Consider the following 12,197-nt stretch of genomic DNA (forward strand, 5'->3'; position numbering starts at 1 on the left):
GATCTTCGGTTAGAATATGAAGAGTCTCTTCTATTGTTATATATTCGCATCATGCAATAAACATTGTACACTTGATCTTTTATTATCAATAAAGATATATTTTGTTGTGTGGCTGGGTTTTTCCCTTCATTCTCGAAAGGTTTTCCCAGGATATTTCTGGTGTTCCTTGTTTCAGTTTTTCTCTTTCTATTTGCTGGTTATTGTCTTTGATTTCTGGGCTATAGTTTCAACATGGTATCAGAGCTGGAGTTTTGTAGCTCCCCACTTCAAGTTATTGCAAAAGATTATTTTATTATTATTATTTATTTATTTTTCTTCACTGTTGGGTGAGGTTCTTGGCTCCTTGCTATCATGTCCATTTGACGATTATGGTGAGATAGGTCAGGAGATTTATTTCTTTCATGCAGTCTATCTTTATCATGAAAATTGAAGGAATTCAAATCCTCAGTAGTATTATAGGGAGCAAGTCTGAATTTCACCACTTGGATTGTCATCAAATTGCTTTAGTTAAGTTGGGTTGTTTCATTGCTACCTGTTTCTGTTCGGACTGTATAGACATTCATTGTTGCAGGTTTGATTCAAAATTGAAAATTTCTATCTGGATTTAATCGAAAGTTGTTGTGGGACATTTATATTTGTTTTTTGCAGACCTTGAGTATACTGGTTGCATTTGCATGTCAGTTCTTATTTTTCTCCATCGTGTTCTATCTCTTAATTCTTTCTAGGTCCCACATGTGTGCTGGCGATAGTTATCCTTTTGAACTTTAGTTACTTATTAAAGAGTTATTGCATATATGGATTACATTTTTATCTTCATTGATGTCTGCAATGGCGCTTGCATTACTGCAGTTGAGATTTATGATAATCATTTTATTTGACATCATGTTTTCTTTATGGTTGTCTGTCCCTAGCAGTATTATCTTTCTTCGTATAGTCTTTGGATTCTTTAAATGCATGTTGTCGTGAGAGCAAGGAGGTTTTGATATGGAGCTTCAAGCATTTTTGCTGTTCTGGTCATCGTTCGTATGATGTCTTGAAAAAGTCATCAAAAAGAACTTTTTGTCCGGATTCCACCATCATCACAAGTTGAAAAGGATGACGTCTTGGTCATGGGCATGGTGATCGTAGCGGAATTGATAATGAGGCACAGGTCGGATAATCAAGTCTCGGGAACTTTTTTTTTTTTCTCCGTCTTGAAACCCTCGGGCTTACATTTATCTCAGTATGTATTATCGCATTTATGTTTGTCTTTATCATTTCGAATTAGTTTGATCTGGTGGGGAAATGTTGAAATCCCCATTGACTTTTCTGAAAATAATTTATACTAAACTATAGAAATGGGATTGAGGATTTAGCTGGTTCTTTATTATTTTCACTTCTAAAACGGAAGGCCCTATGTAGCATTTGGATTGTTACATGTGTGTAGAGACATTGCTTTATTACATTTGATCTGTTGGAGTCGTGTTAGATCTTACTGCATCAGAAATTGATTAAAAAGGGATTAAACGGATTTGATAATTATTCTAATGCAACCTACACTAATCATACGATTTGTTTGTTGGCTTTTTGTTTTAAGATCAAGTCGCTAGGCAAATCAGCAGGTTTCTTTGTTTTTTGGTGGGGGTGGGCATTTGGGTGCCATTCTCTTGTTTTTATTTTTCAATCATCGGAGAAGCCAGATTTTGTGTAAACTTTTGTTCATTGTATCTGTGATGCTGGCTAGTTTGATTTCATCTAGTATTTGTAGCTGTATGCCTTTTCTTTGGACTAGTCATCTCTATTTATCAGTAGTTTTGAAACTGTCACAAAGAAATGGAAGATTATATTATTCTTCTCTATTGACTCAAGTTTAGGTTAATTTTTCGTCAATTTTGTGGGTTGTTATAATAATTTCATAACGTGAATAGTGAAAACTGAAAATTTGGCTCGTTTTAAACAGTGTTTCATTTTGTGCTGTCAAAGTTGTATGTTCTTCAATCAGGTTTCTGATATCGTCTGTTTTAAAATTCTAGACCTTCCATTTAACATCGTAGATGTGATATGCACTCTTAATTCTTAATTAAGGTTACAACCTCATATCTGAACTTTATGTGAATAAACCATCTGTCTATTTTCTATTACAACTCTTGGTTGACTTTTGTTATGATAGGCTTAATTTTCAGATCTGAACGTGTCTATGGAGTGAATACATGTTTGCTAGGTACGAGATTCCTCTATAAGATTTCAAGCTTTAGTGTGCAAGTGGTAGATGTAAACCTTGACGCAATCTAAAGCTTGGTGTAGATCTAAATCTTTGTATACGAAATTGTTAGTTTCTCTCTGTATACTATCAAATTCTACAGACAGGGCGAAATTTTGGGTTTGTTTGGGTTTGCACAGATGTTTAATGGATTTGGTGAAAGGTTGTATTTAATAATGTGCGAAAGAAAGTTCCGAATAATTCCATGTTAAAACAGGTAGCAAATCCTCACGTTAGGTGTGTGTTACCTGAAAGAATGCCAATTTTCATATGTAAGATATATTTTTTGTGAGATAATAAGTTCTTTTCACACATGTAGACAGGGATACTCCTCAATAATGGTTTTGAAATGACCTCTAAGAACCTACACACCTATTCTGAGGTTCAGAATTGTTTTGATGAACCAATGGAGTTTTTCATATCATGAACATGTCGTGTCGATCTGGTGGATTCCTATTATCCTATGAGAGGTGAAATTTGGATGCAGACATTCAGAAGTTTTGGTCTGCTTAGCATTCAAAAGTCTTAAGCATGCATGTCATTGTTATTTTGCAGAAAATATGAGTTAAGTATTATGTCGATCATTTTTTATTTTATTTTTTAGAAAAGAGTATAATCAAGTTATATTTTTTATGGACTGCATATATGTTAGTATAGCAGATTGTTTCTTCTCTGTGGCTGATTATACTTATATGGAAAATGTTTGCTGGATGAGCATTCTTGTGATTGGTATCAATAGAAAAGTTAAGAGGTTGTTGATGCATTTTGAGTTGCAGCTGATCTAGAAGATAAGTATTATTTCCAGTAAATAAACACTGGTTATTGATTCTGCTACAGCAGATAAGTAGATTGACTCAAATCATATTTTTATTTTGGAATAGGCAAATAATTTTATGAGTTGTTATTAATCTCCCTTCGTTGCAGGATACAACTAGAGGGAGGCTTTATAATTAAGAGGGAGTGCTCATGGAAGTCCCTTCATTCTCACATATGCTTGTGATGCTTGTGGTATTTGTAAAACTTGAGACTTAAATGGAACTAAGTCTCGTTTTTGTTATACCTATTTTTATTCTTGTGTGAATAAATAAGATTGTAAGATCAGCTATGATAACACTTTCACTATGCGATAGTGAACATCATGTTGAGAGAGTCCATGATGTCATCATGTTGAGAGATTTCGTGATGGGAGTTGGATGTCATGTTGAGAGATTCCATGAAAGTTCACGTTGAGAGAGTCCGTGAACAAAGGTTAAGCTAAGTCTTGCAAATCTTTTCATGTTGAGTGATTCCATGAATATGATTGATTGTTACAGGGTTTCATGTTGACTGATTCCATGAATATGATTGATTGTTTCATGTTTTCATAAAATATATGAGATGAGATTTTATCATTAACATTTTGGTTGCAGTCTTGTGTGATTGTTCAGCTAAAGATCTTTCTCTGGCTAAGAGGGAGTGTTGAAGATAGTAGCTGCGATAGAGATCTTTATCTCTGGAAATATAAACGTTATTACCGTTAATGTCATCTTCAGCTGAAAAGGAACTTAAAGTTTAATTTGTAATATTATGAATGTAAATGACATGTGGCATGAATATTCGAAGAGTCATATTTAATTATAGGAGTTATGAGAAACTCAAGAGATCTTCGGTTAGAATATGAATAGTCTCTTCTATTGTTATATATTCGCATCATGCAATAAGCATTGTACACTTGATCTTTTATTATCAATAAAGATATATTTTGTTGTGTGGCTGGGTTTTTCCCTTCATTCTCGAAGGGTTTTCCCAGGATATTTCTGGTGTTCCTTGTTTCAGTTTTTCTCTTTCTATTTGTTGGTTATTATCTTTGATTTCTGGGCTATAGTTTCAACATCGATAACCATTGATTATAAGCTAGCAATGATAAACTATTTTTAAGATATATAAAAATTTCTATTTAAGAAAAACAAAGAGAACACAGCGTTGGACATCAATAGTAAGAGAAGCATCGTCATCGACATTCAAACCAGCAAGTACAAAGGACTGTGCATCAGCATTTAAGGTGGCTTGAACACCAACAGTTACATTGACAATTAACAAGAAAGGATGTGGAATGAAGACCAAAGGAGTGTATTGAATAATATTCATACCATCTATTACATAAAACCTCGAACAAGATAATGATGAAGTATTAAACACTTCTAGAAAAAGAAGCAACCCTAAACCTAAATACATTTTGCTAAGTCGAGGAGATAACATGAAAATTGATGATGGGAAACATTGCCAAATTGATGAGGTACATCTTTGGGCTCCCCGAAATAACGAAAAAGTCGGATAAAGGTAAGTAAGAATATTAAATGGAATATTATCAAAGGAAAATAATATAAGGTATGTCTTATTATTATCATTCTTTATTTCATTTATATCTAGAAATAGGTATTATGAATTTGTAATCGATGTAATGATATAATATTAAATGTTAGATATATGTTTTCAAAATGACTATTATTTAAATAATATAATAGAGTCATATATTGTCTTTCAAGAGGCGAAGCCTAGTCTAAATATTGCAATAATTTCTAATATTATTATGAAATATAATTTTAAAAATGAAATTGAGCCTAAACACATATATGATTACTTTTAATGTGATTATAATTTGTTCTTTCACAAGGATTCTATTATAATAACAAATCCTATTAGTAAATGATGGATGTGTCTATAAGAACTATTGTATCAGTTTAGTGATAATACTTACAAATTGATTTGAAGGTGATCAATTATATCAAGATTTGACTTCTAGAGAATCTCATATTCCTTTTGGGATCATTCTAAGCTGACCTAGTAAATACGGTTATTACATAGGAAACAAAAGACCAATTATAATTTTAAAACTACTTTTCTCTTAACCCCCAACGTTAAGGATCAGAATACATCAATAGAATTGGAGATAGAAACTCATTTGCAAAGGTTCAATTCAAGACAAATAGATAATCTCCCAACTAGGCACATTACAATACAAGGAAATATCAAAAGTTAATAGTGGTGACTAGGGTAAGACCCTGAAAACTCTAGTATTAACTCATGCATGCATTAAGACTAAATATTTGATCTCAATGAATCATTTCATATCTCAGTACCATAACAATTAAAATATTCAAACTAGGTCTTTCCATATTTCTAATGAAGAGGGAGTTGTGGAAGGTAGAGTAATTTGAGCACAGTGAGGAGAAGATTCCCAAAACGGGCTTTGTTCATGAGGGAGCCTCTTGGAGCTTGTTTCTACTTGAGCGCAATAATTATACCCTTTATTATGGACATGGAAAGTGCCTAAGAAAGATCCATCTAGTTACTTGATATTTAAATGTTATTGTTGATATTATCAACTTAACAAATGACTAATGATTTCTTATTTCCTTTAGTGAATAGGGAGTTTGTGACAAGTAGAGTAATTTAGGCACAGTGAGGAGAAGATTCCCAAAGCGGGCTTTGTTCATGAGGGAGCCTCAAGTAGACTGTTTCCATGCCCAAGCACAATAATCTGACCACTCTCTATAAGAACGTGTTTGTATAAGCATATCACTTTGAAGTTTATACCTCATATTTTATGTCTTCATGTGTATACTTTGTGTCTACTTCATCTTCTTGCATCAATATGTATACTTTGTGTCTACTTCGTAATATCTTGCATCAATGTGTATACTTTGTGTCTACTTCGTGTCTTCTTGCATCAATGTGTATACCTTGTGTCTACTTTGTGTCTTCATGCATTAATGTTTATACATTGTATATATTTATACTTCATAATTTTGTGAGCATGATCATTCTTTTAATAATCCTTGTTTTATGATTATAAGGTATTGCTTGAGGGCAAGCAATTTGAGGAAGGGCAGACTTGTCATGAGCCCAAATTAATAAAATATATAAGTATTAAATAATATATTATTATTATAATAATATAATAAGAATAATTAAGAATAATAACATTAAAGTAAAATATAATCTATTATATATAATGATATATTTGTAACACTTTATAACGATACCTATTTAACATAATTAGATATTAAATATAGTTGATCTTAAAATATGATAATATCATAGTATACAAATATAATAGTATTATATTTGATAATATTATAATATAAACATATAGTAATTAGATTAATAATGTAACAAAATTAAGGCAATGGAAAGACATATCCTTTCACATGTAAGAATATAAATAGAGAAATCATAACATGAGAAAAGGCATTGAGAGATGGTTATATATGAGAAGAGGAAATTAACTAAAATCATGATCAAAAAAAGGATTTTTATAAAGGAAATGGTTTTTATATCATAAATTGGGAAAAAAATAAAGGATGATAAAGAAGGGTCATCACAAATTCTGATATATGCGATTGAAATGAACAAGAGTAGTTGCCATTGCCTCTTGTTCTTTGCCTAGTCATTGTTGACTCTTGAGTTATTTGCAAGCATTTGAACATCATTTAAAACCATTTCAAGCAGGCAAAAACAATCTGAAGACTCAGACTAGCGTACATAGAGATTGCATGACAGGTGTTTGAAAAAATTCCTAAGTGTGAGAAGCTAGAAATTTGAGTTGAGCCTGCAGTGGCTCTTACAAAATGCCAAACCACTAGAACTGAAGGTAGAACCGATTGAGGTTCTTCACATCCCCTATATGCTATAAAAGTAATATGTAGAGTACAAACCTTTACTTATTTATTGTATATGGTTAAATGAACTATAGCCAAGTTGTCGATTCAGATTCAGATTCAAATTCAAGATTTGGGTTTGAAATTTGTTCAATTCATTTTTGGGTTGGGTTCATATTCGTTTTGGATCATCTATATAAGAATATATGTTTTTAAATATATGTATATGTACAAAAATGCAGCAGCAAATAGGTTTATACACCCAAAGTAACGAGACTTGGACCGGCTCGGACTCGGCAAGGGTAACTTGACTTGTGACCCAGCTTAGACTCAACATTGACTCGGCAAAGTGACAAAACCCTTGAAATTTAGAGATAATTTAGGATTTAAAGAACATTCCATGCACCTATTATTGAATAAATCTTAAAGACACAATAACATCATGAAATAGAAGGTAATTTGCTCACATACATCGATTACACAAATGATAAGTACACAGGTAAATACTAAATTGTAGTTGAAGGAAATAGCAAACATAGATATATAAAATACATCAAATTGTTTATCAAATCAATGAAATCCATTACATCAATAGTCATCATCAAATGTTCCAAACATATGTTAAGATAAACAAAAAGTTAAAACAAGTCTAAAGCTGGTCCAATGTCACAAATGCAAACTTTTCTCCTCTTCCTTTCACCTGGTTGCAAAACAATGGCACTCTATTTCTCTTTATTCCTCTCTCTTTCTTTTCTCACATAAGAGTGTTATGAAAGCCCTTTTAGAGTTATTAGGAAAAGAAACATTTTTTTTAAAATTTATGTTTTTTCGGTGTCCCAATTTGCCCAACCACGGTCCGGTCACAATGCACATGACCCACAAGTCATGTGATTGAACCGTGGGTCAGGAGAGTCATGCGGGTCACCTAAGGTGACCTACCGAGCTAGGGTTATAGGTCATTTTGACCCGGCCAAAGTAACCTGACTTGCTGACCCAGAAGACTCGCCTGATTCACGGCGAGTCTTGATACTCTATGTAAAATTTCCGCCCCTTAATCTGATAAAAAAAATCAATTTTTGACTCTTGGAATTTTAACAAACAGTTGGTGTGCAAAACTAGATAATGAACATGTTGATACTACTGTTCTATTCGTTCTATGGTTATTGTCAACATTTAAGTAAATAACTATTCCCACACATTAACTTATCATTCCCAAAGAAATTGCAATAGTAATGGCCCAAACATGCTAATTAGTATTGAATGTGCAGTCTCAGTTTGAATAATAACAGAATACTTTTAATTCAGATATGTAGGAAGACAACTGGAATGAATTCCTACACATATAGGAAGCTATTGTGACAATTTCGCAAATATGACTATAAAACTGGAAATTGTGTACAACCCGTATTCACCCAAGGAGGTTACCGCATGCTAGAGTAATGTGTATGTACTATTACTAACTCATGTCCCTATCAAGTAGTTGCGAATTTGGCATTGACCTTGGTTCTGGATGTTGTACCCACTGTATCTCCCGAGCCACGACTTGTACTAACTTAACCCCGTGTGTGGACCCGTGATGGATGGCATTGTAACTTCACGGCCTTTTGGAACAATAGTCACGGTCTGTGATTTTCTACCAACCACAGGACTGTGACTGTCTACTGCCCACGTTGCTATGACTGTTCTCCACCCGCTTTACAGTGAATGTCTTCACCCTCAATACCCAATGATCTTCCTCCTTCCACATACCAACGCTACATAACTCGACACTTGTCAGATTGACTTGTGGGTCGATTGTTGCCTCTAACTATCAGCCTTCACTCTATCTACTATACTAGTACCACATACCAAAAACTCAAGTCCGAGGACCTTCCTCTTGATAACTATACCTGTCAATCTATTGTACACCTCAAAGGGAATTCTTACTGCCTTCTAGCTATTATGCAGAAGCTATGCACAAACATGCCAATCGACTACTATGGAGATAATGTACCAATACCATCAAGCAATTATTATCAAATGTGGGAATTGATGATACTATTATTCTGCACTTTCCATACCTAAATCTGATGTAATCTCACAAGGAATATTGGGGCTACGTCCAGCCTTCCAAACTTCTTAAGGGGTTTCATCCTTAAGAGAGCACAGTCACATTTAAGCAACCTATTTGTATTTTATCAATATCACAAATCATGCTCCTAATCCCCATGCAGATACTTGCTTTTATAACCTCAATGTGAGGGAAGATGTGAACAACTAAGCAATGTGGGATAAAAGCCTATTTTGTCTTTTAATCACTTAAGTCATTTTTGTCATAAAATGACTTTAAATGATAAAGTACTTTATAAATCAACTTAATAAAATAAAGTGACTTAACCTTAGGAGTTCCCACATAACTATCTCCCCCAATGAAACCAAATAGATCCCTGTGACTGGCTAGCATACTCAAAATAAATGTCGTTAGCCTATCCGGATGGAAAGATAGACCAACAAGGTGCCATTAGTTCTAGCGCAGAGACGGGAACATTACACTCTACATACTGCTAATTTTAAAGCAACATAGCAAAATACACCACCATATCAATGTTTCAGTTCAAAAACAATAATGTTAACATCAATAATCAGCCATCACGATCAAATATCATCAAAAACAATCAAGCAAATTATCATCATTTTGTTGTTGTAAATTAGAAGCACAAAAAGTAATGATATAGGCCTGTTTAAGGCCAGTGTTGTGATTGTGCCATATTGTAAGCTTCACACATTAATTGTCATTCTCAATGATTCAAAGAAAGCAACTTTGGATCAGACAGGATGAAGCCAAGAAAGCAGGCTTTGGATCCAAATTTAACCATAGTAAAGATCTCTTCAGATTTTGTTCAATCCATAGTTTTTTATACATGTTAGCCTATATGCACAAATGATGGCGTATTAGAGACATTTCATAATAGATATGTAACACTTATATACATCTTAATTCTTCTCAAGTAGCATTTAATTTGAATTAAATTTGATTAGTAATTTGATTCTAATCATGTGCTTGAGTCTAATTCTGAGTCTAATTTGGCATTAAAAACTTTCTGAAAAAGTAAACAAAAAGGTATTTTTTGATCAAATTCTTTGAAATTTTGTCTGGGTTCCTATGTTGGAATCCAAAGTCACTCAAAAGTCGTCTGAATTCTGCCAGGGTTCCTTTGAGAGAATTCCCAACAAAATTCAGTCTCTATGGCATACTTTTGACAGAATCTGACAAGGACCATACTTTTGAGTGAATTGAACCAAGAATTCCTAGGTCCAAGAGAGAATCTGGTAACTTTGAATTATAGTTATAAGAAAAGCAATATTCTGCCACCCATCATTTAAAAGCACATAAAATGACAATATATGTCCAAGATACAACCATCAGAAAGTCATCACCTCATATATAATTAATTTCCAGCTTCACATGCTTAATAAAATCAAACATTAAAAAATTAATTACACAAGTGCACTCACAGATAATGGAAGGAAAAGTATAAGGATGTTATAGTGAAGATAATGGTTACAAGAATCTGTGTTAAGTAGTTAAAGAAACAAAGTGATAAATTATACCACCAGTACCATTGAGAGAGACATTGAATTTGAAACAACATATATCAACTAGAGAATGCATACTGATAGCTGAAAATTAAATAATACAGTCAACTTACATAATCAGAAAGGTGAGCTGGACAAAAGTAACACACACAAGGTGGTGGTTTTGATGGTTTTCGTGAAGAACTTAATGGAGGTAGCATGCGCCGATCATAAAGACGAGCAAAAGCATCACTACAAAATTCAAAATACTATAGTCAGAGAACATATAGGAATATCATTAACTAAAACCAATAATAAGGCTGTATAGATAAGAAAATAAAATAAAAGCAAGATGATCACCTGCCACCAACAAGAAGTTGATGCGGACGTGTTGAACTAATATCACAAGACTTTAAAGCAAGGATATTTCTAGGCGGGTCAGCCAAATATTTCTTTGCTCCAGAACGAAGGTCCAGCTGCCAGAATACATTGATTAAAAAAATGCAAACATTATTTAAGTCGTATAGCCAATCCTAGTTATTGATCATTATAAAAAAATTAAGGCCCATACAAAAACAATAGAAACAAAACTTTCGAACATACAATGATAGTCAATTATTAATTGAGAAGTTTAGGAAGAAACGAATTTCAATTTATTTCTTCTTTCAATTCAAAACTATTCATTATGGTGAACTTTTGCCTTGCATTTTACAAAGCTGGCTTTCTAACAATTCTGAATTATGTATTCGGTACTTTTATATTATTGGCAAAAAGGGATATAAGCTGGCCAAAAAAGGTTTAAAAAGTTGAGAGACAAAAAATCAGTAGGATACAATGGGTTATCAGCACCTCTGTGCCAAGTTAGTATGCAACGAGGTACAGTACAGAAACAGAATGTGGTCTTATGCATAAATAAAGTTTAGAACTAACAACAGAAGTAAATCTGACAGAGTACCACAGAAATCTATCACAGCAAGTGAGATGAGGGAAGTGTAGGAATCAGAAGCAACTTCTGGCAAAGCTATTAAACTCCTAATAGTACCCAAGAATCAACTAAGGGGTTTAAAGGACTGTGGATACAAAGCAAATAAATCTTAATCAATAAAAGGTGGACAAGAGATTTACCTTAAAAACAATTTATCTGAGAGGAAACTTAAAGAGATTAGAGAGCAGTCATGTTTTTCATGAAAACCAGAGAGTGACCAAGACCATGGGAAGAAAAAAGAATCAATATGAGGAAGACCTTCAAATTGAATTAGCGTAAGGGTCTAGATTAGTATTGTAACTGTTATTGGCATTGCTGTTATAAAACAGATTAAAATGCCTTCAAAAATCACCTGAGTTGCTTAATGATAAGTGATGAATACCTGCCATATTCTTTTCCATATTGTGGTTAACTCATAATCAAACTTGTGACCAGTAACATGAACAAATACCATCCAAGCAATCTTTATTATTCTCTTCAAAGAGTTGCCTAATCTTGAGCACATAAGAACTCCCATTATTATTAATGTTGAATAAATCAGCATTGATGAGCCCTTCATTCATGGATGGCTGTACAAAGCTACTTGGCTTCTCAAATGTAATGGGATTGTTGTTGGTTCAGATTCTTCTCAAATGTTAGCAGGAATGGTAATACGCTCATGGTAACTGGACTGTGTTGTCAATTCAGGTTTGGGTCCAGGATCATGTTATAAGTTGGATAAACACAGCTTGCATGATATGTACAATATTAACTACAGATTACAGCTGATAGATGGCAT

The 12,197-nt window shown here is 33.3% G+C and overlaps 1 protein-coding gene across 1 annotated transcript in view; it reads right to left on the reverse strand.

The window, feature by feature from the left end:
* ASG2 (transducin family protein / WD-40 repeat family protein) overlaps positions 1–12,197 on the reverse strand; it is a 273,819-nt gene that overhangs the window by 198,007 nt on the left and 63,615 nt on the right. The window contains exons 7-8 of the mRNA XM_089815239.1: positions 10,795–10,910; positions 10,569–10,686 (exon numbers count right to left, since the gene is read on the reverse strand). Of these exons, the coding sequence (XP_089671365.1) occupies positions 10,569–10,686; positions 10,795–10,910 (234 nt within the window). The remainder of the gene's footprint in view (positions 1–10,568; positions 10,687–10,794; positions 10,911–12,197) is intronic.

Source organism: Cupressus sempervirens, chromosome 2 (genome assembly GCF_028749045.1).
Source record: "Cupressus sempervirens isolate cs-2001-9-10 chromosome 2, ASM2874904v1, whole genome shotgun sequence".
Lineage (NCBI taxonomy): Eukaryota > Viridiplantae > Streptophyta > Pinopsida > Cupressales > Cupressaceae > Cupressus > Cupressus sempervirens.